Source organism: Aplysia californica, unplaced genomic scaffold, assembly GCF_000002075.1.
Source record: "Aplysia californica isolate F4 #8 unplaced genomic scaffold, AplCal3.0 scaffold00359, whole genome shotgun sequence".
NCBI lineage: Eukaryota > Metazoa > Mollusca > Gastropoda > Aplysiida > Aplysiidae > Aplysia > Aplysia californica.
The window spans coordinates 244,573-270,432 of NW_004797629.1; the positions used below are offsets into that span (position 1 = coordinate 244,573).

Below are 25,860 nucleotides of genomic sequence, written 5' to 3' on the forward strand. Positions count from 1 at the left end.
AACAAAACTGCCCTGTATATGAGGGGAGTTCATTGCTGTTGTCCTCAGCATTGAATGAGTTAAGTATGAAATGATTCACAGTTTTTTAAATTTGTAAAGGCCATAATATATTTGAGCAAAATGTGTCTCTTAGACCCTTTATTTTCTGAACATTTTAACAGGTTGAGGGGTCTGTGGTCAATAGCTCAAAAACTGAGGCCAATCTTAACCCTATCCGTACGCCCTGGGGTCATTTTGTACCCCCAGGGTTGTAATTCTTCACATTTTAGAATACTTCTAGTACGAAGATCTCTTTAAAACTTTCAGTATTTCTCAAAAAATCATTTTGACAGACTGCTATGCAAAGCGTACGGATCGGACTAACGAGTAAATTTCCTCTCTGTAAAGTGATGTCACAGAGTTCCCCACGTCATATGGATACGATAGTATAACACTACGTACATATAGGATTAAGCAATGATTTAAGTGTTATCTCACATTTCAACACTGAAAGCTTAGTTTTTCACTGACCACATAAAAATCCAGCTTTGAACATCGCAGAGGCATCTCCTCGCAAGCCCATGACATAAGTGATCACAAAAATATTCGTCTTCAGATGTCTAAGACTACTAAGAGTCCATTCTCTCACAAGTCAATAACATAAGTCTACATTTTCATTGACCACATAAAAATTCAGCTTCAATTCAGATACAAAAGTCCAACTCGTCGTAAGCCGAAGACATAATTGTACATATTCATTGTCCACATAAAAATTCAGCTTCGAATGTCATCCTCTCCTAAGCCAATCACGTCAATATAATAGCAAGTTTTTCACTGACTATGTTAAAAAAAAAACCATCTTCAATTCACTTCAAACATCCCCGTGTCCTCATACCAGTGTCCTTCCGCTCACAAACCGATGTCGTAATTATATGTTTTCTCCCTAAGAGATATCAGAAACTGGCGATGCGTCTCGTGATCAAACATGGTGTCCTTCACAGCGGGCAGTTGGTACATGCTCCGGTACCAGGCGTCCAGTTTGGGGTACCTGGCCTTGTCCAGCGCGGCCGCCGGGGCCCATTTCTCCGAGACTGCTGGGATCCTCTCCATGTGCGGCCACACCATGTAGTCGATCAGAGAAGGCTTGGATCCTATAACGATGGGAATGACAATAATAATAATAATAAAAATAATAATAATAATAATATTAATAATTTAATAATAATAATATAAGATAATAAAAATAAAGATGATTAATGATGACAATGATGATGAGGAGGAGGAAGAGGAGAAGAAGAAAGCAGAAGAAGAACAACTAAAAAATTAATGATATTAATGAGGATAATAATAATGGTGATGATAATGATAATGATAATAATAATAATAATAATAATAATAATAATAATAAATGACATTTATATAGCGCTCAATCCTGTTTTAAGTACACAGGCTCTAAGTGCTTTACAATACAGTACAACATACAACAGTAACATAAAACGTTGAGCTCTGACTTAAAGAAAATCCCTCCAAATATTCATCTTATTAATTTAAAAACAAAAACGACTTCAGCTGACATTTGAATGAATCTAAAGATTTGATCTCTCTTAAAGTACTCGGTAAAGTATTCTAGATCTTGGGGCCTAGGTATTCAAATGCCCTTTCACCCATTGTTTTAAGTTTCAAAGATGGTAAAATAAATTTCTTTTTGTCAGCTGATGACCTTAAACTGCGAGTTCGAACGTAGTCTTACCAGATCTGATAAATTAAATATGATGGTGCATTATCATTCAAACATTTGTGACAAAGGGTGGCCAAATTGCACACAATTCTTTTCTCAACAGGAAGCCAATGCAATGTCGGTAAAAGAGATTTAGCAGAGTCTCGCTTTCTTTTGTGTTAAAATAATAATAATAATAATTATAATATTCATGAAGAATTGCCTCCCAATGACCAATGCATCTGCAGAGGGGAATATTTCTTGAAGAGAAATTGAAGGAATAAGGACTGGGATGACTTTTATTGAAATCTGCTAGGGCTGACAAGACTAACTCTGGCAGATAAAAACTGGCAAAGATTTGCGCTGATTTTCTCATGGTCACCATCATCATCATTGCCTTTCTCACCCTGGGTCAGTATAAGCCACGAACAAACACATTCCACCTTTCCCTATCCTGGGCTAGTCGCTTGATGTCACTCCACGTCTTCCCACTTTTCTGTACATCCATTTCCGTGACTCTTCTCCAGGTTCCACGAGGTCTTCCCCTTGATCTTTTACCCTGTGGGTTCCAATCTAACACTTTTCTTGTTATTCAGCTGCTTGACTTCCTGAGAGTGTTTAATTCATCGCCAACGTCTTCTTCCCATCTCATCTCTGACCTGGCTCTGTCTGGTTCTCCTTAATACTTCCTCGTTGGTGATCCTGTCTGTCTATTTGATCCTCAGCAGCCTCCTCAGACACTTGTTCAAGAAAATCTGGATCCTCTTTATGCACATAAGGGATGCGTTCCACGTCTCACATCCATACAAGACTGACTTCACATCTGAGTTGACAATTCTAAGCTTTGTTCGAAATGAGATATCCCTGGTCCTCCAAATCCTGCTCAAAGAAATAAATGCAGCCTGTGCCTTTCCAATGCGGGGCTTTATTTCAGCGCCTGTTCCTCCCTCTCTGTCAATTATACTCCCAAGATAGCAGAAGGATTCGACGTCTTCTAGTGCATTTCCTTGTACTGTGACCTGCTCCTTTCGCCGTGCATCTATCCTTAGGACTTTCGACTTTCCAAGATGGATCCTCAATCCAACAGACTCGGATAGGCTGTTTAAAATTGTTGTCTTTGCTTGCATCTGTTCCTGAGTGTGTGACGGAAGCGCCAAGTCATCTGGAAAGTCCAGATCGTCCAACTGTGTCAATGGGGTCGTCTGTATACCGTTTCTGTGTCATCTGGTGGTTTCCTTCATCAGCCAGTCAACTGCCAATATGAAGAGGAACGGTGATAATAAACATCCCTGTCTCACACCAGTCTTGATGTCAAAGTTGTCAGTGAGCTGGCCATCATGTACAACCCTGCAACTTGTCTCTTCGTACATGCTCTTGATGATCTTCACCAACTTCTGTGGGATTCCGTGGTGTCTCATTATCTTCCATAGTGTTGCTCGGTCTACACTGTCAAAAGCCTTCTCATAGTCAAGGAAGTTGACGATCAGCTGGGAGTTCCACTCCAGGGACTGTTCCACAATAATCCTCAGCGTGGCAATCTGGTCGGTGGTTGAGCGATTTTTCCGGAAACCAGCCTGTTCATCCCGTAGTCTTGGATCCGTTGCTGTCTTGATTCTCTCCAGAATGATTCTGTTGAAGACCTTACCTGGTATTGAGAGAAGAGTGATCCCTCTGTAGTTGCTGCAGTTGCTGAGATCCCCCTTTTTTGGAAGCTTCACGAGGTGTCCTTCTTTCCAATCCTTTGGGAACGTGCTCTCATTCCAGATCCTGGTAAACAGTGGGAGGAGGATGTCTGCCGTCACATTGGCATCTGCTTTTAGGGCTTCAGGTGGAATCTGGTCGGGACCGGCTGCTTTATCTTTGTTCAGCTTCTTAATGGCATCCAGAATCTCTTGTTTTGAAGGAGCATCACAGCAGATAGGTAACTCATTTCTTGTTGGCAGGATGTTTGGTGGGTTACTCGGTGGTCGTTTGTTCAGAAGACTGTTGAAATGCTCTAACCATCGTTTGGACTGAGCTTCCTTTCCAAAAATGGTTTTCCCCTTTTGGTCCTTTATTGGTACTTCAGGTTTCCCGTATTTTCCAGAAAGTGTTCTTGTGGTCTGGTAAAGGATTCACACGTGCCCTCCTACCGCTGCTTCCTCTGCCTTCTCCGCCAGCCTGTTCATGAATTCCTCCTTGTCTTTTCTTAGTGATTTCTTGACATCATTAGCTGTTGTCAATGCATCCGTAGATCTGTACTATGTTCATGTTGATGCTCTTACTTCTGGTAGTGAAAGAAGCCATGATGATCCTCTTCCCATGTGGTTCCCATCCTGTAAGTGACTTCTGCGCATACTTACTCAAAATAATTCCAACTCCCTCCGCATGGTGCTTGTCTTCCCTCCCAGAATATAATATTTGTTCCCCCGAGCTGAGCTGCTTCTGTCCAGACTGTATCCAGTGGGTTTCCCAGACTGTATCTAGTGGGTTTCGCTGACTCCTAGTATGTGCAGCCTGAATCTCTTCATCTCTTGTACTACTTGAGAACTCTTTCCTGCTTCATACAAGGTGCGAACATTCCACAACGCAATCCAGAGAGACTTGTTCGACAGAGAAGGTTTTGGGTCAGAAGAGTCCTTTCGGCTTTGTCCGCTGTCCTTCATTGTTCCTGCTGATGCAGAAGCTCCTCCGTCTCCCAAGATGGAAAAATTATAAGGCATGTTTGTTCGTGTTTCTATAACTTTCCTTTTTTACTGGGTCGGGTAGTTGGCCCTCCGCAAACTGTCACTTTTCAGGTGGCCAGACCTATGCACCTTTAGTCGCCTCTTACGACACGCAGTATCACGGCAGGTGTATTCTTTACTCCCCCATAGTAAAACTATGGGGCCCCCCCACCTTCAGGGGCGGATTCTCTCATGGTGCCTAACATATATACAGAAGGGTGGCGCTGTGTGCAATGAATGGAATGGGAAGAGTTGAGCAGTTCTTACAAAAAAAATGTCTTTTAGTTTAAGGAAGAAGTTTTACGGTGCTTGAAATACTATTAGGTTAAGTAAGTGCTGAAGATTAGCGATGTTACTAGAAAGTAACACAGCAAAAGAAAAGAAGTAGAGTTTAAAAGGACAATAAATGTTTGACAGGAAAGAGCAGTAAAACACATCAGAGCACCCATCAACCACCCACAAAGATACTCTCTCTCTCTCCCTCTTACCTCCAAAGAAAGGACCGCCTCTTTTCACCAGGACGTCCTCATAGTAGGCATAACACTTGTGTACTTGTTTCAGAGCCGTTTCACTCTCATCAGGTTTCAGAAGCCCATACAAACTTGAGGCAAGCTAGATTAAAAACCAGAAATAGAAATCAAAATAAATAAATAAATGAGAGAGAGAGAGAGAGAGAGAGAGAGAGGGAGAGAGAGAGAGAGAGAGAGAGAGAGAGAGAGAGAGAGAGAGAGAGGGAGAGAGAGAGAGAGAGAGAGAGAGAGAGAGAGAGAGAGAGAGAGAGAGAGAGGTGGGGGGGGAAGAGAGAGAGAGAGAGAGAGGTGGGGGGGAAGAGGGAGGGAGAGAGAGAAAAAGAGAGGGGTTGAGGGAGATTTAGAGAGTGAAAGAGAGAGAAGGAGGGAGTGAGAGGGAAAGAGAGAGCGAGAGAGAGTGAGAGAGAGAGAGAGTGAGAGAGAGACAGATACAGAGAGGGTGAGAGAGAGAGAGAGAGAGAGAGAGAGAGAGAGAGAGAAAGAGAGAGAGAGAGAGAGAGAGAGATACACATGTTATATTATATAATTATGTTGAAAAATCTCTTTTAAGTTCAGGTGTAGTTCACTCTATAAAAAAGTGACCTCGTTATTCATGGGCTTGGGCTTTGTCAAGAGAGGCAACCACTCATATCAGAAAGCACTTTGGGGCACCATTTGTTCTCTCCCCTTACATTCAAACCCTGACATAATCGAAGCAGATCTGCCGTTAGCTGACAAAACGCCTTTTTCATTTCGGCGCCAACATTTTTATTTGCCTGATCAGTTACTCTAGTTGTGTGAAAAAATCAAAGTGAATCTGTGACTCGAATTTCGGAAGAACACTATTTTTAAATGGTTACGCTGACAAAAAACTCTTTTTCTATAAAATGCTGTGAATAACAAAAGGCGTATTGTCAGCATACGACAGAGATGATCTTATCGCATTATTTCCATCTTTTTTTTTACAACAAACACTCGAATTCAACAAACTCAGAGGTCACTGAGTTTCAGAGAACAAAAACTCAACTAAACAGGAGAAAAGATTGATGCAGCGACAAATCCTCACTCTACATCATGCCATGGTGACCTACAAGTGGGGGCCGGCCCCACATCAAACATTCACATATAGCCAGTTGGAAAGAAAAAAAAGGTTTACAGAGCAACAAACCCTTCTGCATGACATCACGGTGACTCAAAAGTGAAGGCCTCACATATCCACTCACTTGTAGGGACCCCCATGGCCACATCAAACATTTACAACCAAACAGTACAGTTGGAAAAAAGATTGATGGAGTGACAAACCAGTCCGCATAAAATCAAGGCCACCCACAAAAATAATAAATGATAATGGATTGCATTTATATAGCACATATCCACTTATGCAATGCTCTATGCGCTTAACATGATACATATTATTATGGATTTACAAATCAATTTTAAAGGCACATAGTGTTACATACTCGTGCACACACATACTCACGTATGTTTGTAACTCTCTTGTAAACTGCTATTTCTGGAGTGCCTTGATAGTAAAACCTTACTAAAACTAAAACTAAAAACCACAAGTAGGACACCCACACCAAACATTCACAAATAGCCAGCGCAGTTGGAGAAACATTCACAAATAGCCAGCGCAGTTGGAGAAACATTCACAAATAGCCAGCGCAGTTGGAGAAACACTCACAAATAGCCATCGCAGTTGGAGAAACATTCACAAATAGCCAGCGCAGTTGGAGAAACATTCACAAATAGCCAGCGCAGTTGGAGAAACATTCACAAATAGCCAGCGCAGTTGGAGAAACACTCACAAATAGCCATCGCAGTTGGAGAAACATTCACAAATAGCCAGCGCAGTTGGAGAAACATTCACAAATAGCCAGCGCAGTTGGAGAAACATTCACAAATAGCCAGCGCAGTTGGAGAAACAATCACAAATAGCCAGCGCAGTTGGAGAAACATTCACAAATAGCCAGCGCAGTTGGAGAAACAATTAAAGGATAGACAAACAGTTCCATGTGATATCACAAAGGACAAAAGTTGGTTATTTTCACATTAGTTCAAAATATGAATTGCGACCCACAAGTGCGGACCTCACATCAAACATTCATAAACAGCCCCCTAGAATGAGAAATAAGAACAGACAAATAGTGCCACAAACCCGTCCGTAGTACTCCTCCAGTACACGGTCCCAGGCGCGGATGTACGGGTCGCTGGACTGTAGTCTGTTCTCCGGGAAGGCGTCGTCCAGCCACATGCAGGTGGCCGAGGACTCACACAGCACCATACCATCCCGCTCCAGCACCGGCACCAGGCCGACCGGGTTCCGCTCCCAGAACCACTTAGGCTTCTTTGCCAGGTGAACGTTGACCGTTTCATACCTGTGTGGGAAGGAAAAAGTGAACTACATAAATGTATACAGAGAGAAAGACAGAAAGAACAAAAAACCATCCAACAAACAAACAAACAAGACGAAAAGGAAGAGAGAAAGAAAGAAAATCAAAGGGAAGAAAAAAAAGATGTAAAGAAAATAATGGAAAAGAGAACTATGTAAAGAAAGAATGAAAGAAAGAAAAAAAAAGAAAGAAAAAAGAAAGAAAGAGGGAGTGAAAAATAGAAAGAAAAAAGACTCATAAATAAGAAAGACAGAAAAGAAAAAGAGTAAGAAAGAAAGGAACTAAGACAGAGAGGCCAAGCCAACGGGGTTCCGCTCTCAGAACCACTTAGGCTTCTTGGCCAGGTGCAAGTTGAATGTTTCACACCTGTGTGGGAAAGAAAGAGTGAACTACAGAAAGAAACAAACAAACAAACAAAAGAACAAACAAACAATAACAAACAAATAAAAGAAAGAAGGTGAAAGTAAAGAAAGAAGATGCAAGAAAAGAAAGAAACAAAAACATAGAGATCTACAATAAGAATTTTTTAAAAAGGAAAGGAAAGAGTAATAAGAAAAAAAAAGAGAAAGAAAAAACAAACAGAAAGAAAGAAAACATGGAGAAGAGAAAGGAAGAAAAATGGAACAAGATTAGACAAAGATACAAAAAAAGAAAGAAAAGAAAAAAAGGAAAGAAAGAAAGGGAAAGAGACAGAGATCAGGCCAAGCCTACAGGGAATGAAAGATGAAATATAAGCCCAGACCACAGACGACCTCACTCACGGAATGTTCTTGTGAGCCAGCACCAAGCGTGTCCTTTGAGCCCACGGGCAGAGTCGCATGCTATACAGCCGCAGCCGTCCTGGGGTGAGAGGTGGGAGGGCTGACCCTAGACAGAGAGATTTTGTTTTAGTTACAAGAGTTTTACAGCACTTGCAACACGATAAGGCTATATAAGTGCCAAAGATTTGAGTGTTAAAGTATAAGTAGAGATTTTGTGGCGCTCACAACTGCATAAGGTCATATGAGCGCCAATGGGTGGATGTCAACAGAGAAGTCCTTACAGGGAATCAGGCATACTCTGCTCACCTCTCTAGCTTCAACAGTATTAAGGTCTGCTTCGACTATCAAGGCACCCCGGAAATAATAGGTCAGAAGAGTGTGACAAACATACAAAAGAAGTAGAGGAAAATGATGATAGTAAGGATTAGGAAAGAATAAGCAGCAGTTCCCAGTTGCAGTTCAGGCACACTTATGAGCATGACATTTAAGAATCAGTCCATTTACAATTCTACAGTGCATAAGAACATTTATAATATGTTAATGAATAGCCTAAAGACACTTCAGACAGTAAGCACTGCCCCAGAGGGTATGAAGATTAGAGGTGTTACAAGAGAGTAACAAACACAAAAAAGAAGGGGGATCGAGAGATCAGGACGATAGACGTTTGATAGAAAAAAAGGAGCATTGAACTGCAAACCACACCAAGGCACCCACCAACCACCCACCTAGAGAGAGAGAAAAATGGTTTTAATGGTGTTGGTTGTTTTTACGCACCAACCACCACAATACATCATGTAGTCCTAGATCATCTAGAAGGTAGGCTTCCAACCCAAGAGCAAAACACAAATTGACCCTGTATCACAGAAGAGGAGTGAATTCCCACAAACTTGGAGTTTGAGTATAAAAGTAAAGAGAAGCACATCGACACAATAGCAGTCATATTATGTGAGGCGTGCTGACAAAATGAGTTGCTTCTCGCATTCCACAGATGGAGATATTGGCCAAAAATCGACACTAGGGTCAAATTTGTAGATTTTCTATTGATGCCATTCTCTAAACTTATAAAAAGCCTTACTATTTCATTCGTATAAATAGTAAAAACTTCACCTTTAAGTGTGGTATACCTATTTCCATAGGGATCGAATCCAAGATGTTACTAATTTTGTCAGCACACTTCACATATAATATATAGTGTCAGGAAGAAATAGAAATAACAGAGAGGGAGGAAAAGAAGTATAGAGGACCTTCCACGGGCACCCTCCAGCCATCCGATTCCCACGAAGCATCACAATTAATCCTATCCGTACGCCTTGGGGTCACATTTTAGAATACTTCTAGTGCGAAGATCTTTTAAAACTTTCAGTATTTCTTCAAAAAATCATTTTGACAGACTACTCTGCAAAGTGTACAGATCGGATTAACAAGCAAATTTCATCTTTGGAAAGTGGTGGCATGAGAGTTCGTCATGTCGTATGGATACAGTAGTAAAACACGAAGTACGAATAAGGTCAACTACCTCTAGCTCAACCAACACTCATCACCTCTGTGATATATGTATGGGACTCACCCTTGGCGAAAACTTTCTCTGAAATAGCTGGGGACCCGCTGCAAAACGAAGCTGCAGGTTGATGAAAATGGCCCGTGACGCAAGCCAAACGGCGGACGCTGGACCTTGTAGACGACATTTTCACAGGTCTTGCTGTGGAGGGTGCTTTGGATGTTGACTTGTTTGACTGACGCTCTCTAAGATCCAGAGTTTATGGCAGCTTACTCCGTTCCACTCTTCACATATATTCCGTGGGCTGATCACTTGAACTCTTTTTCACTCCACGCCTAGGAAAGACCCCAAAGCATACAGTGATATTATAGAAATAGGAAGACAGCACAACATAGATCTATAGCCAACAATAATTTTATGCTAGAAATAGAGTCTGTACTGTTAGAAATTTACAAGCTGAAGCACTTTGAAAATATTTTTTAAAATTTTGTAATGGTGGGCACTTTTAGTAACTTTTACTCACTTACTCATCCTAAAAGCTAATCAATTATTCAATTTTTTAGAAGGCAGGCATCTGACCCTCTTTCTTCAGAGCAAAAAGGATGTTTTTGAATTGAACTTGTGTTTGCAAAGAAACTGGTTGATTGTTGTGAAATCTGGCCTCAAATAAAAAGGGCTTCTTATTAAAATGACTTGCAGTGATAGAAGAGCTAAATATATAACAATATGAACCAGGTCCTGTCGTAACAGACAGGGGTCCTAAATCCAGGTCGAAACTTTTCAGTAATTGAGTCAGAGACTTTGCCTTGCTTGGTCTCTGGTTGAGTGAGGGGGGGAGTCAGAAAGTGTAACAATTCAATCATAACATAGGCCTAATCATTATGTCGATGATAACAAAATTTAATTTAAATAAAGAGTACTTAATCTAGTAGAAGAGAATATGGCATCAATAGACTGTGCTTTAAAGTGCTTATACTTACATTACAGTTACAGTGGCAGAAATTTTACACCACACAGTGCACAAGTATATTATATTAATAAAAAAAGACCATCTTCTTGTACATTAATTAGCAATGCACACCCATTTCTCTTTCTTTCTAGTCCGTTAGGTACTTGCTGGACCAGACAGAAAACACTTGTTTTTGTTCGGATGGTCGACACAACAGAGTAAAGGGTAAAGGCTAGAGTCACAGTTGAAGGTTCAAAGTTCAAAGGTAATCTAAAGTTTTAAAGCGGTGTAATGGACAGTGTGTTAACAAGAGAAATACTGTCCGTGGGTTATAATTAAAATTTTGTGTTTGTTGAAAGTGGGAGCCATGCGCTCGCGTTTGTGTGTGTGTGTGTGTGTGTGTGTGTGTGTGTGTGTGTGTGTGTGTGTGTGTGTGTGTGTGTGTGTGTATGAAGTGTATGTGTGTATGCGTGTGTGTAGAAAGGGGGGGGGGGGGGAGAGTGTGTAGGCCTAAACATGTGTCTAAAAGTGTTGGCATATGTATAATGTAGGTCTATAGTGTGCATGGGTGTTTGTGTATATTATATATATATATATATATATATATATATATATATATATATATATATATATATATATATATATATATATGTGTGTGTGTGTGTGTGTGTGTGTGTGTGTGTGTGTGTGTGTGTGTGTGTATGTGTGTATGCATGTATGTATGTATGCATGGATGGTTGTATGTATAATATGTATGTATGTTATGTGCGTATGTATGTATGTATGTATGTATGTATGTATGTATGTATGTATGTATGTATGTATGTATGTATGTATGTATGTATGTATGTATGTATGTATGTATGTATGTATGTATGTATGTATGTATGTATGTATGTATGTATGTATGTGTGTATGTATGTATGTATGTATGTATGTATGTGTGTATGTGTGAGCGTGTTTGTATGTGTCCGTCCTATTTTATGTGCGTGATTTTGAGACAGAATATTATATGTTGTATTGTATAGATAGAGTGAGATTGTGAGATAGAGAATAATAATATTATGTGTGCTATGGGAGATCAGAGCGTTCAATGAGAGAGAACGCGAGAGATTGAGACAGAGAGGGAGAGACGATAGAACGAGAGAGTGAGAGTGAGAGAGAGTGAGAGAGAGAGAGAGAGAGAGAGAGAGAGAGAGAGAGAGAGAGAGAGAGAGAGAGAGAGAGAGAGAGAGAGAGAGAGAGAGAGAGAGAGAGAGAGAGAGAGAGAGAGACGTAGGCCTATTTTAGCAAAAACAGTAGTATTATTTATATATTACCTAGATCTAGATCTAAGATATCTTCTGTTATATTTAAGTTTAAGGTTTGGCCGTTGCTGCACTCTGAAAAGTTCCGGGAGCCAAGCTGGTGGATTATAAGATATAATATTTTAACTGTTTTATAATAATATGATAATAATAATTATATTAATGATAATGAAAAAAATAATGATACTAAAAGTAACAGATCTAATGATACTACTACTTCTACTAATATATTATTATAGGCTAATGCATTGTTGTTAATTTTTATTCCACAGACTTTGTTTCGGTGAAATCCAGTGTTTTCGTCTCAACTTTTTAATATATCACGCCTAGCTAGCTACTTCCGTTTTCTCGGAGAGGGGTTGGAAAACGAAAGTAGGTAGGGTTTGACCTCGACTACGTATTGCTTACCGGTACTAGATTTCTAGATCTAGATCTAGATTCCAATTCTAGATCTGGATAGATTGTCTTTAGATCTAGAATCTAGATCTATATCAAGATCTAGTACAACAGTAAGTCAGACTTCTTACTCTCATTCATATCTTATTGAAGTCCCCGGTACCCCATATCCCAGTGAAAGTTGTCTGTCAGTATTATAATGGAAGGGTAGGGCTTGATCTTTGGGCTCTTTGGAAATTGCCTTCCCGTTTGTTTACACAAGAAACAAAAGTGATTGCTGTTGTTACTTGAACATAAACCAATGTTTAACACTAACCTTCTGTCTGCCTGCACCTACAGCAGGGCTTAGCCAAACCTGTTTCTCTCTGGGTGGTGATCCTTTCCTCCCCGATGCGTTGGAATCTCACACGTTATGTAGAGAAACAAACAGAGGCTCACTAGCCTCAAACTTTTGTGGCATTGGTGGCCTAGTGGTTAGGCTCTCGGACTTGCAACCGTGGGTTATTTTCAAATAAAGATAGTTCAGAAACATTGCCCCAACCACAATTGAAGTATCTGAATGCTTAGGCTTAGGCCTAGACATTTAAAAATCTCTAGATCTAGAATCTAGAGTCTAGATCTAGCTCTAGAAATTGAATTCGATGCTAAAAATGCTTCTTCCCTGTCCTCACAGAATGGAAGAATGAAAGATGAAGCCGAACTCTCGCAAATAACCGAAAAATCTCGAAAACGGAAACAGAAGAAATAGAGATTGAATCAGGTTTATTTTCCCGAGCGTTCGGAGAAATAGCCACTTCGTAAATTTTACTTCCATGGATGGATCCACTGTTCAAAGTCAAAAGGGAAATTGAACCGAAAACTGAACACTGAAAAGTCAGTTAATTTTTTATCTCTCTGCTTTACACAAATTTGGACCTCCATCACATATTGAATGGTTGGTTAAAAAAAATTATAACATGTATGGACTTCTGAAAATAAAATAGCCTATTATTTTTACAAAAAGACCATTTGTGTAACATTTAATTTGATTTGTTTTTAACGACATGGGGGGGTTTCAAGGGGGCATGGTATTTCATCATATTCGCAGTTCACGGCGCCGTGAATCATCCACCACTGACACAGAGGTACAACTGAAAGCTACAGTTGCTCAAAATTCAAAGTGAATGAGAAAGCGGCACAGGAATACTCGCGTGAAATATAGGCTAATACAACGGTGACCCGAATGCAACGGAGTTTACGGAGGGCGAAGACGGGCACAGCAAAACAGCCGCGGTCGACAAAGCCTCTTTCGCTCAGCGCGCAGAACACGATTTTGATCCTCTTCCCTTGTGCGGACCCGGTAACGCTCAACAATTTGAAAATGAAAGTCGTTCGAAGAAACAAGGGAGAATGGATTGCAAATTACATTCAGGGCACTATGAATGTAGCCTCTGCGAGATTCATTTATTGTTTTGCAATAAAGTTTATATTCTCTTGAAAACAGTTGATTTACAACCTGGGCTTTTTGTGACGATGAATATAAATCATATGTGTCTGCAGTAAAAATTATGGCAGTTCAACAACCGAAATAGTGCAACTGCATGCGGGTCTAAAGATAAAAATTTACATAAAACATAAATTTGAAGTTAACTCTAACTTTCAGATATAATGGCTGTTGCTGTGAAGCTGCTTCGTGGATGTTGCCACTGTGGCTCATTGTCCCGGACGTCTTTGGCTGCGAAGGAACTTCTATCACGGACAGCTGTTGGCAGCGTAGTGCTTCAAACAAGAGTGAGTGATTGGTTTTTGGGTTGTTGTTTTTTTTACCTCACTATATGTTGTGTTTTACTTTCGTATCCATACTATGTGGGGAGCTCTGTGCTACCACTTTCCAAAGAGGAAATTTACTCACTAATCCAATCCATACGCTTTGCCTGGCAGTCTGTCAAAATGATTTTTTGAGAAATACTGAAAGTTTCCAAGGGATCTTTGCTCTAAAAGTATTCTAAAATGTGAAGGTACAAAATGACCCCAGAGCGTACATATATATAGGGTTAAGCAATCATGTAGGTAGTATTTTTTGTTATCCTTTTCATACAGTGGAAGAACAGTGTCCACAAAGTTATTAATTTTACCCACTTGGTGCCATACTCAAAACATCTTTAAAAGTAAAAGTGCATGCTGTTTTATAGTTTTCAATAGAGTTCAGTGACTACTTTTCATTGATGGGCTCGTACCTGATATAATGGCCCTTAAATCAGCGGTACCTGTTTTTAAATTACTTCTCACTGAGGTATTGAATGAGGTATTTCAACATGAAATAATATGAGTTGAAAAGGCAATATATGTTGAGCCCTGCTAAAAATGACCATTCTTCAGCCTTAGATTTCAGTTTCGGTTATTACAAAAGCAGGTGGAGAGCCCTGAAACACGACTTGCAGCCCAGCGTTGTGAGCAACATGAGCCATGGCGTATGGGTCGTGGTAGTGAAAGAGTTAATCATACTTGAGAGAAAGTTGACAAAAAGCATTAAATGTTGTTGATCTTTTGTATGCTACTCTCCAATAAACCTCTAATCTTTGTCACTTATATTACTTATTTTTGTTGCAAGTGCTGTAAAATCTGATTTATACAATTATACAATAACTGTCCAGTGTTATTATCATTCCTTTCCTTATATCATCATCATTATTATTATTATTAATATTATTATTGTTATTATTACTAATATTATCATTACTATTAATATTATCATTACTATTAAATCATTACTATTAATATTATCATTACTATTAATATTATCATCGTTTCATTTTTGTTATGATAGAACAATACTCGGATCATGGAGAGAGTGTACCCTCTGCCGGTGGGCAAAGACGGGGGCCGGCCTGACAGGAGCCAGATGAACGAGTTGTACAAGATTCTGCGGGAAGTCGAGATTGTCAAGTACCCGGAGGAAATTCAGTGTATCCTCACAGATTTTGTCGAAGGTTTGCCATTAACCCTACCCGTATGCCGTGTTCTACTATCGTATCCATACGGCGTGGGGAACTCTGTGCCACCACTTAACCCTATCCGTACGTCATGTTTTACTATCATATCCGTACAATGTTGGGAACTCTGTACCACCAATTTCCAAAGAGGTAATTTACTCGTTAATCTGATCTGTACGCTTTGCATAGCAGTCTGTGAAAATTATTTTTGGAGAAATACTGAAAGTTTCAAAGAGATCTTCGTTCTAGAAGTATTCTAAAATGTGAAGAATAAACCGCGGGGGTACAAAATTACCCCAGGGCGTACGGATAGGGTTAATAATAATAATAATAATAACTTATTATCCACGCTCTACTGCATGCGCTATGAGGTTTTACAACTATTATTAAACCCTAACTAACCCTCCGAGAACACTCAGAAACATTCTCAGCTTCCCGGAAAGCAGACAGTGCAACCTGCGAATTTCAGGTGCTGTAACACTGACAAACTGACTAGATCTTTCCTAGTTCTTCTCTTTTAGTTTTAGTAAAAGTTTTAAGCCACTTTCCACACTATTAGGTTATAACTGCCGAAGATTAGTTGTTGCAAGAGAGTGATTAACTCAAAAAAAGAGGAAAGATATGGACGATAGATGATTGATAGAAAGGAAGGAGCACACCACACCGGAGCGCCCGCCTACCACCCATGTGGAAAATTTGCAGATCCTCTCTTTACTTTACTTTACAGTGATCTGAGATTACATTTTTATTTAAAGCAAACCATTATTCCAATTTTTCTTGTTTTGAGGAAAAATCCTAATACATTTGAACGATTGCTCAAGACTCATTTGTTTAATTCTTATAGTGGCTGGTTGGTGGATGCTCTTGTGCGGTTTGCCACTTATTTCCTATCAAACGTCTATCGTCCTCATCTCTCCTCCTTCTTTTTTGTGTATGTTACTCTTTTGTAACACATCTATTCTTCGGCACTTATATCATCTTAGTGGGTGGTTGGCGGGTGCTCTGGTGTGGTCTGCTTCTTCTTTCCTATCAAACTTCTATCGTCCTTATCTCCCACCCTCTTTTCACACCTCTAATCTTCTGGCGCTCATATGACCTTCTGCAGTTGCGAGCGTCGTAAAGCCTCTTCTAAAACATATGACCTTATTGTGTGCCAAGTGCCGCAAAACTCTTACGAAACTAAAAAACTAATTCTTTTAGATTGTTTGTAAGTGCTGATATGTTTTATTTTCACAGCTGTCCTCACGTGCATATAATTAATGTATGGTTGTGATGGTTCTTTTATGTGGTTGAACTGGTTTTTCTTGTTACTGTCAAAAATTTTATCCTGTGTGAACGAATTATTACTTTTTGATGATCATGTGATAGAAGTAAAGTGCTCAGAGCTTATAACCATATGGGATACAGCACTATAATAAATGCTGTCTATTATTATTATATATTATTTTTATTATTATTATTATTATTATTTTTTTATTTATTTTTTTTAAATTTTCTATTGCTACTCCAAAACCATGGAGTAAATGTACAAATGACTACGCCCCACTCCCCTCCCCCACCCGACCGCTCCTCCTCTGTCACTTCTTTATTTCAGAAAATTATAATTTTGATACTGTCTAAGACCACCACCTTGCATTTTTTTTTCTCTAATACTGACACTGTCGAAGAGGACCACCAGTCTATGATGGCCACTTTACTCTCACGTGGATCTTGGTCTTCCTCGCTTACTTCTCCCATGGGAGGTTTCCATCTTGGGCTTCGTGAAGTTTTAACTAAAACTAACTTTAAAAGGAAATTGGTAATTCCTCTCATCCTGACTCAACCCAGTGACAGAATTAAGCAATGTTACTTTTTCATTATAGAAACGTCATTTAACAAATGAGTTGTTTTATATGATGTAATTTGGACCAATGGCCTTAAACACTGAATAAACTTGGTGGATGGTTGGTGGGTGCTCTGGTGTGGTTTAGTTCTTCTTTCCTATCTCTGTCGTCCTTATTTCCCCTCCTTCTTTTTTTGCGTTTGTTACTCTCTTGTAAACCTTCTAATCTCCAGCACTTATTTGACCTTATTGTATTGCAAATGCCGTAGAACACTTACTAAACCAGAATTAACTTACTTAGGCCTACTTAAAAAGACTAAAACTAACAAATGTCTCTCCACTGCAGGTGTCGGTATTCGTGGAGATGTGGTGACCGTCAAACGAGACTTCTTCCATGAGGAGCTTTTCCCGGCCGGCATGGCTGTGTATGCCTCCCCCGATAACATTGAGGAGTTTGAGGAGGAAAGAAAGGTACATATAAGAGGGAGACGATTCTTGTCGTTTCTCTGTTGTTTCTTTCTTTTATTTTTTTTACATTTTTGAGAGAATATCTGTGTTGATTTACTTACCAAAAACTGATCAAAGCCACACAAAAAATTTGTAATTTGCAGTTCCTGAGGATACTCTCAAGCTTTTGAAGTCAATAAACTGGCAGTCATTTTTGTTTTATTTTTTAGCTAATTTGACATCAAGCTACCCCCTTTCCCTCCAACTTCCTTCAAAGACGAATATCTAGTCTTCTGTTCAAGATAGCTGAGTACTCTTTTCCATCAAGAGCAAAGAAAATGAACAGGCTTTAAGATTATATACCAACAACTCAATATTCCCAAAAATTGATGTGTGTCTGATTTCGTGTTGTGACACTTTTGTTTTGTCAATATTATTACTTTTGGCTGATTTGTGAACCTAGTTTATCTCAGTTACATCATTATGAGGAGGCTTTCAGACACTAAATTATCTCCCAGTTAGTTGACAATAATTTGGAAAATATGTTTGTCATGATATTATGTCCAGAACTTGCTCTCAAATCACACACCCAAAAAAAATTGCCGTGTAGTCGAAGGGACAAAACTAGTTTGAAAACAAATTTTAATCTTAATCTTTCATTGTGAGAGTTGTTTCACTTGGTTGCAAATTTCTGTCCCCAGGCAAAAGGAATTGACAAAGCTGAGACGAGGTTGGGTGTTTTTGCCAGAATGGTGAGTTTGAGGGTGTGGCGTGGCTTGTTCCATGTTGTCTTTTGCTGTACATTCTTTCTTTTTGTTTGTGTTTCTCATATTGTTTTTGTTGTTGTTGTTATTGATTGTTGTTACCATTGTTGTTGTTATTGTTGTTGCTGTTACTGTTGTTGATGAGGTGATTGTTGTTGTTACTATTTTTACTGTTGATGTTGTTGCTCTCTTGTAACGCCTCTAATCTTCTGGCTCTCGCTCTCGTATGACCTTATGCAGTTGCGAGAGCCGTAAAACATCTACTAAGACAAACAAAAGAACGTTTTCATTCTTATTGAAATGGAAGATGGTCAGTTTAGGCATTTCATTTTTTAAAAAGAAAAATCCTAAAACTGCAAAGACGTTATAGGGCAGATATGTTCTTCATTCTTCTTGCCACAAACGCTGTTGATGATTTTCATTCAAGTACCTTTTTTTTTGGGTGCAGCGTGTGTGTACATTATTGGTTTAATGAATTGTAGTTTTAGCTCCTTTATAAATTAAACGACCTTGACCTTCTGGGAAATTTGCAAATCGTTAGATTTAATGATAGTTATGCCTACCTAGGTACCTGTCTGGCCATCCGTCTGTCTGTCCATCTGTCCGTTTGTTCATCCGTCCATCCATCCGACATTGTGTTTTTTGGAAAGACACTTTATACGGATTTTCCATTTTGCTCAGTCCTTTCGGAAATGGATGTTAAACTTGATGGTTCTGCCTCTTAAATAACCTATTACTGTTGATACCATTTCTCCATATTCATCATCCCTCCATCCGTCCCTCCCTTTCTCCTTCCCCCCATCCCTCCATCCATCCATCCATTCATCCTTCCATCCATCCATCCCTTCATCCATCCCTCCATCCATCCATCCATCCATCCATCCATCCATTTGTCAATCCGTCCATCCACCCATCCATCTCTCCATCCATCCATCCCTTCATTAATCTTTCCCTCCCTCACTACCCCCATCCCTCCATCCCTCTATCCCTCTATCCATCCGTCCATCCATCTATCCACAGACTATGAAAGAACTAAGCAACATGCACCTGGAGATCCCCCTCAGCGACAGCTCTGACTGGACACTCTGCAAACGGCACGTCCAGGTGGCCTTCAGAATACAGGTACGGTCACTCCGTTCTTGACTTCACCTTGGTTACTTCTTAATTTAATGCTTCGTCTCGGGCAAAAGGATCGGAAAGCAGAAATTTGCATGGAATTTTTATTCTATTGAGGGAGTAAAAAATTCAGAGGAGTACTGCTGAAAGCCAAATCTGCGCCAGTTTTTTTTTTTCTGCTGTTGTCGAATTATAAAAAAAACACGTATTAGATGATAACCAAGTGATGTAATTTTAGATGTGCTTTGGAAAACCTCTCCCGTTCGCCAAGTTTCGAAGATGTTTGTCTTTTTTTTTGTTGTCTTACATTGTCATACATTACTGCATTGGAGACTTTTGGCAAACCCTATCCTTTTCCTAATATAGGTGTGTGATTCATAAACAAACGCAAAGTAACTTTCTCTTGTTTAATAGTAAAATAAGAGCTAACGCTGATCGTCTTTAGTTAAAAAATGCAGATTTGCATCTTTCTTCTCTATAACTTGACTATTACTACTCACGCAGATTTAAGATTTCTCATGGTAAAAGACATGATATTCGTAGTCAGTTTAACACAGATTTTGGAGAGATCTGTTGTGCCTTTTTAAAATTAACAATCATTTATTCATAAGTTTGTAACTAAAATAGGACAAATTGGGTACTCTGCAAACACTTGTCTAGAACAAAAACTAAAGCACAGAAATTAACCATTCTAACGCAGAATAAATCTCAAGACATTGAGCTTTTAGTACATCCACGAAATGGTTTGCTATGTGGGATGGGGAAGAAGTTATATCGTTTTAAACACAGTCCAAAATGTGAACTTCCTGACCGACACCGGCAAAGTGGCTTCTGGGCTCATTAACCCCGTGACCCCGAGCCGGGGAGCTCCGGCGGGCTGCTGAGTCACTCTAACTAAAAGTAACAGAATGGGGCGAAAAGTGACGCTGTGGTTGAGATGCTTCTCTTTCCTCCTGTTGGTGGTAGGTCAATGCTTAGGTGTGTGGTTTGTCCTTTTTTTTCTAATCAAACATCTATATATTTCTTATCCCTCATCTCTCCTCCTTGTTTTCTTTGTATGTTACTTTCTAGTTACATCTCGATTTTCCAGCACCTATATGACCTATTTATGTTTCAAGTGCTGTAAAACTCTCACTAAAAGGAACCAAATTCCTTTTAGTGAGAGTTTTACAGCACTTGAAACCAAATTGTGGGTGGTTGGCGGGTGCTCTGGTGTGGTTTGCTCCTTCTTTCCTATCAGACATCTATCGTCCTGATCTCCCCTCCTTCTTTTTTGTGTTTGTTACTCTCTTGTAACACCTCTAATCTTCGGCACTTATATGACCTTATTGTGTTGCAAGTGCCGTAAAACTTTTACTAAAACTAATAAGGAACCAAATTTTTTTTCTTTCCCCAAATACACCCTGTCTTGTAATCAGGGCGTGGAAGTGGAGGAGGACTGCTTAGAACTGCCTGAAGAAGCTGTAACAGAGTTCCAGGATGTCACCATCAACGTTTGGGTAAGCACAGAGCTGTCTTGGGTGGTTGGAAGGTGCCACCTGTAGGTGCATGTACTACCGGTACCTCTGTACCCGCTCTGCTCCTTCTTTCCTATCAAACATCTATTGTCCTGATCTCTCCTTCTCCTTCTTTTTTGTGTTTGTTAATCTCTTGTAATGCTTCTAATCCTTGGCACTTATATGACCTTATTGTGTTGCAAGTGCCGTAAAACTCTTACTGAAACTAAAGCCCATTCCGTGTTGTTTATGTCTGTCTGTGTGGGTGGTTGGAGAACATATCTGTGGTTAGTTTTCTTTCTACTTCTGTACTAATCACGGGCAGTTGGTGTTTGTTCTGGTGAGGTTCGCTCATTTGTTTGAAACAACAGCAATATCAGTACATATTGTTTATCCTTTTGTTGTGGCGTCGCTGGCCTAGTGGTTAGGCTCTCAGACTCGCAACCATGAGGTCGTGGATTCGAATCCCATCAGAGGCCTGATGTTGTGTCCTTGGGAAAGACACTATCACACAAAGTTTCCCCACTTTACCTAGGTGGGAATTAGTACCCTGCTATTATTAACAGTGAAAGATCTTGTCAGTATGTTACTGTGTGAGCACGTGCGCTGATGCTTCCTGGGAAGCTGAGAATGTTTCTGAATGTTATAGTGGGTGGTTGGCGGGTGCTCTGGTGTGGTTTGCTCCTTCTTTCCTATTAAACATCTATCGTCCTTATCTCCCCCTTCTTCTTTTTTATGTTTGTTACTCTCTTGTAACGCCTCTAAACTTCAGGCGCTCATATAACAACCTTATGCAGTTGCGAGCGCCGTAAAACCTCTACTAAAACTAAAACTAAAGAATGTTATAAGGTATGCTGGGGTAATAATTGTTGTAAAGCGCATAGAGCGTGCTATAGTGCGTGGATATATATATGCCTATACAAATAAGATTATTTTATTATGATTATCATTTTCATTTTCCCCTTGTTTATTTTCACTCCTCAGATTAATGGTTTGGAATCTGTTCCTGTGAGTGCCACCATTGTTCCAATATCGGAAAAATTCCCTCCCACCAAGAAATAAAGTCATTTGTCATTTTAAAAAAAGACTAGTGGTCATATGTTGTATTTATAGTTAATTGTTTATTAATGTGCAGGATTATGAGTTTACGCTTTTTTAACTGCTGGTCTAGGTTCTAGAAAAACTGGAAACATACTAGATCTATGTCATCTTGGTGTTGCCAAATGGCATAACTCATTCTTTACACTTTTGAGATTGTGGAAAAAACATGATTTGTTGTGTTATATTACATTTTTTTCATTAAAAAATGAAAACGTCTTAATTTAGGAGTTTAAGAAAATATGATACTAAATGTGTTACGACATGGTGGAATCAGGCGCTCGTCAATTTTTGGGCATGTGGAGTTATTGGTACCATCTGAAAGATGATTTATTTGCCTTGCTTTCAATGAAATAGATATCCGTCTATCTTGATTGAATAGAACTCGAAATATATTACAAAATGTTTATATTCCATAATGGCCGAAGTCTGATTTAGCCCATAATGACAGTATTTTTTTGACAGCACTACTCTATGGTGGCAGAGTGGTTAGTTCGCTAGTCTCTGAAGCGGAAAGTCCGGGTTCGAGCCTCAGTTCGGACGCAGATTTTTTTTCGCCCCCTCCTGCCCACCCAGCAGTGATGGGTACCTGACTTTGAGTTGAGGAAGTAAAAGCAGCGTGGAAAAGAAATGGCCACCCTACCACAGTATGCTGAAGGCCCAGGAAGTTGTCTCTCTAACAAGGGAATCCCCAGTGTCCGGATCGGATGCGGGAACAACTTTACTTTTTACACTAAGTTATTTGATAACTTACTTAGAGTATGACGGTATACAGACACCCAGATAGTGTCTCTGAAGGACTTCGTTGTTTTTGTTTTAGTAAGCGTTTTACAGCACCTGCAACACAATTAGGTCGTATATATATTATATAAGTGCCGAATATTAGAGGTATCACAAGAGAGTAACAAAACGCATAAAAGAAGGAGGAGAGATACTGAGATAAGGACGATAGTTGTTTGATAGGAAAGAAGGAGCAAACCACACCAGAGCACCTTCCAACCACCCCCTAAAGGACTAACATAAGACACTTTGACATGGGACAGCCTAGCTCCTGACTGACAGACCCAGTCACAGTTGACAGAAAATCATAACTACCTGTCCCCGTCGTTTTACGCAAGAACAATTCTGAAATTATGCAAACTGGGCCCAAAAACGTGATATTATGCTATTGTGTTAATTTTAACAAAGAATGATAAAGGAAAATAATATGAAACTATACTAAAAGTGATCAAACTTTGCTAAATTATGCTGGGTACATAAAACCACGGGGACAGAACTATGAGGCTTCACCAATAAGAAATGCTGAAACTTAGAGAGAAGCCCGCAAGCTGCACGTATCCACGAGTGGAAGAGGGGGCCTTTAAATGGCCAAAATGTGGCAAACTTTTCTGTCAGAATTGGTCTGTGGGTATATATAATTACCCCTCCCCTCCTTAAATCCTGACTAAATAGTCTACTACCTCTGAGATCCAGCAGGGAAAAGCAAAGAAGAAGAAGAGTAGGCCTACCGGTACAGGAACGAAAAATTGAACATAATACCACGACAAGTATTTTGTTATACATGTGATATAAATTAAGTAAGTACACTATAAGAAAATGAATATTTGGTTTATTGGTGATTATACATTATATTACATGTATAATATTAATAACACTCTAGCTCTCACAGGCGAACGAGGCAGTGGTAGGCCCAGAGCAACATACTTAGGGAACCTAAACAAATGGATAGCAGGGAAAGATCAGGGAAACGTAGCTACCCAAGCTACGACTACGAGAATCCGAACAAAGGAATGAATTGAGAACTATGATCGCCAATGTCTGTCGTAGATCTGGCACTGGATGATGATGATGATGTTATAAATTATATAGATGGTGTTTGGCTCAAACTGGACTAGTTCATGCAAGCTAATAAAAAAGCAACACCCCCCCTTCCAAAAACAACCCAAAACAAAACAGAAACTACCAAACAAAACCGCTGGGTAAATAAATCAAAGACCAGGTTGAACATATATGTGCTCGAGGGATGTGAATTTGTACACGAGCTAATATTTTGTGTGTGTGTGCGTGTGTTTGTCTGTTTGCGTGTGTGTGAGTGTGAGTGTTTGTATATAGGTATATATTATATCCATGCGTGCGTGCTCTCTTCTTTATCAACGTATCCATCCATCCACCCATCCATCCATGCATTATCTCTTATCTGTCTATCTATCTATCTATCTATCTATCTATCTATCTATCTATATATCTATCTATCTATCTATTTATCTATCTATCTATCTATCTATCTATCTATCTATCTATCTATCTATCTATCTATCTATCTATCTATCTATCCACCCACCCACCCACCCATCCATCCTTCCATCCATCCATGCATCTATCTATCTATCTATCTATCTATCTATCTATCTATCCATCCACCATTCATCCATCCATCTATCTGTCAGAAGGCACGTCCCACACACAGATCGAACCGTCCAGCCCACTAGACACAAGGACTGAGCCACACGGGCCAAAGACAGAACAGATAACTGATTCACAGTGCGCCTTGCCCATGTGGGTTACTTCCCCTGTCTCCATGCTCCATAGCTGGGGAAGAGATGAAAGCTATTATATTTATATATATAATATAAATATAAGTAGACATACTCAAACATTTTCTGGAATATACCCATTGATTAGATCTAAAAATAAAAAAATAATGAGAATAATAAAAACGATATTAATAATTTAATAATCACAATAATCATAAAAATAATGTAAAATTATGATAATAATAAAGATGATGGAGATGATAATGATATACATATAACAACAACGCCAAAAATAGTAATAATAATAATAATAATAATAATAAATAATGATACAAGTGAACATGAAGAAGATGATAATAATAATAATAATTATTATTATTATTATAATATTAGTAATATTAAAAAATAATAATTTTAAATAGTGAAAATATTGATGATAATAGTAATAACAAAAAACCCCAACAATAATAATAATAATAGTACATAACGTTTATTAGCTATAGCACTAATTCTCACTGTGACGAAGAATGTGTTACCTTTCCAGAAACATGTACCAAAAAAAACCAACAAAAAAAAACAACCAGCAAATATACAAATGAGCAAACAAAACGCACACAAACGAACAGACACACAAAAATCGACAAATACCAATCGAACAAACAAACAGACAAAAATAATCTTGCACTCAATTTGACCAATTTATCGTCTCCTGTAGTGACAAAGTACTTGCAACTTTTACTCTCTCACACGCACACACACAACAATGAAAAAAACATAAACACAACCAAACAGACTGACACACGAACAAACAAACAAATAAATAAGTAACAGTGCTAACAGGACCCACCTTGATCAATGTATCGCACCCCCGCTGTAACAAAGTACTTTCTATCTTGATTTTCTTACAAACAAACAAACAAACATTAACACAACCAAACAGCCTGACAAACAAACAAACAAACAAACAAATTATAAACCACTGAACCCCTAAGTATCGTCCTTTGCAGTGACACAATAATTGCTGCCTTTACTCACACATACACACACACACACACACACACACACACACACACACACACACACACACACACACACACACACACACACACACACACACTTAAGTATATTATTAGGATAATATGTCTCATAGCAGTGACACAGCGGTATCCTTTCTGCAACTTTACAAATTTATATTGCATGGTGTCTTTTATTTTAAAAAAATTTTTTTTAAGAAAAACAATATTTGGTGTTTGGAAAGAAACTTTTGTTGTTTTTTTTAAGAGCAGTTTATAGAGACGGGATTTATCATTTTAAATTGAAATAAAAGTAATTTTGAAAAATTACATTGGTAAAGAGAGAAAGAGTTTCAGAGAAAGGTGGGCTCGATTTTTAAGAAG

At 39.1% G+C, this 25,860-nt stretch overlaps 2 protein-coding genes across 4 annotated transcripts; one reads left to right on the forward strand and one right to left on the reverse strand.

Moving 5' to 3' along the window:
* Window positions 1-358: 358 nt before the first annotated feature.
* LOC101853331 (glutathione S-transferase omega-1) lies at window positions 359-10,736 on the reverse strand. 3 transcript variants are annotated; one of them, XM_005103113.3, is made up of 6 exons: window positions 10,644-10,736; window positions 9,632-9,897; window positions 8,065-8,170; window positions 7,069-7,288; window positions 4,890-5,013; window positions 359-1,130 (listed from the first exon to the last, which is right to left on the reverse strand). In XM_005103113.3, the coding sequence occupies exons 2-6, from the start codon at window positions 9,747-9,749 to the stop codon at window positions 889-891; spliced, it is 810 nt and encodes a 269-aa protein (XP_005103170.1). In that variant the 5' UTR covers window positions 9,750-9,897; window positions 10,644-10,736; the 3' UTR covers window positions 359-888. The 3 variants fall into 3 exon arrangements, with proteins under 3 accessions (XP_005103170.1, XP_005103171.1, XP_035826902.1); XM_005103114.3 differs by lacking the exon at window positions 10,644-10,736 and adding an exon at window positions 10,543-10,626; XM_035971009.1 differs by lacking the exon at window positions 10,644-10,736 and adding an exon at window positions 10,295-10,384.
* Window positions 10,737-12,154: 1,418 nt separating this feature from the next.
* On the forward strand, window positions 12,155-21,916 carry LOC101853713 (39S ribosomal protein L9, mitochondrial). Its single transcript, XM_005103115.2, has 8 exons — window positions 12,155-12,190; window positions 13,857-13,984; window positions 15,021-15,183; window positions 17,355-17,479; window positions 18,157-18,207; window positions 19,240-19,341; window positions 20,754-20,834; window positions 21,816-21,916. The coding sequence occupies exons 2-8, from the start codon at window positions 13,862-13,864 to the stop codon at window positions 21,891-21,893; spliced, it is 723 nt and encodes a 240-aa protein (XP_005103172.1). The 5' UTR covers window positions 12,155-12,190; window positions 13,857-13,861; the 3' UTR covers window positions 21,894-21,916.
* The last annotated feature ends 3,944 nt before the right edge of the window (window positions 21,917-25,860 follow it).

Coding starts and splice junctions, on each gene's coding strand:
- LOC101853713 (XM_005103115.2), top strand. CDS start 13,862: ATGGCTGTTGCTGTGAAGCTGCTTCGTGGATGTTGCCACTGTGGCTCA. Junction 18,208..19,239: donor TGGGTGTTTTTGCCAGAATG/GTGAGTTTGAGG, acceptor ATCTATCCACAG/ACTATGAAAGAACTAAGCAA. Junction 19,342..20,753: donor AGGTGGCCTTCAGAATACAG/GTACGGTCACTC, acceptor TCTTGTAATCAG/GGCGTGGAAGTGGAGGAGGA.
- LOC101853331 (XM_005103113.3), bottom strand. CDS start 9,749: ATGTCGTCTACAAGGTCCAGCGTCCGCCGTTTGGCTTGCGTCACGGGC. Junction 8,171..9,631: donor AGAGAAAGTTTTCGCCAAGG/GTGAGTCCCATA, acceptor CTCTCTGTCTAG/GGTCAGCCCTCCCACCTCTC. Junction 7,289..8,064: donor CTGGCTCACAAGAACATTCC/GTGAGTGAGGTC, acceptor CTTCCCACACAG/GTATGAAACGGTCAACGTTC.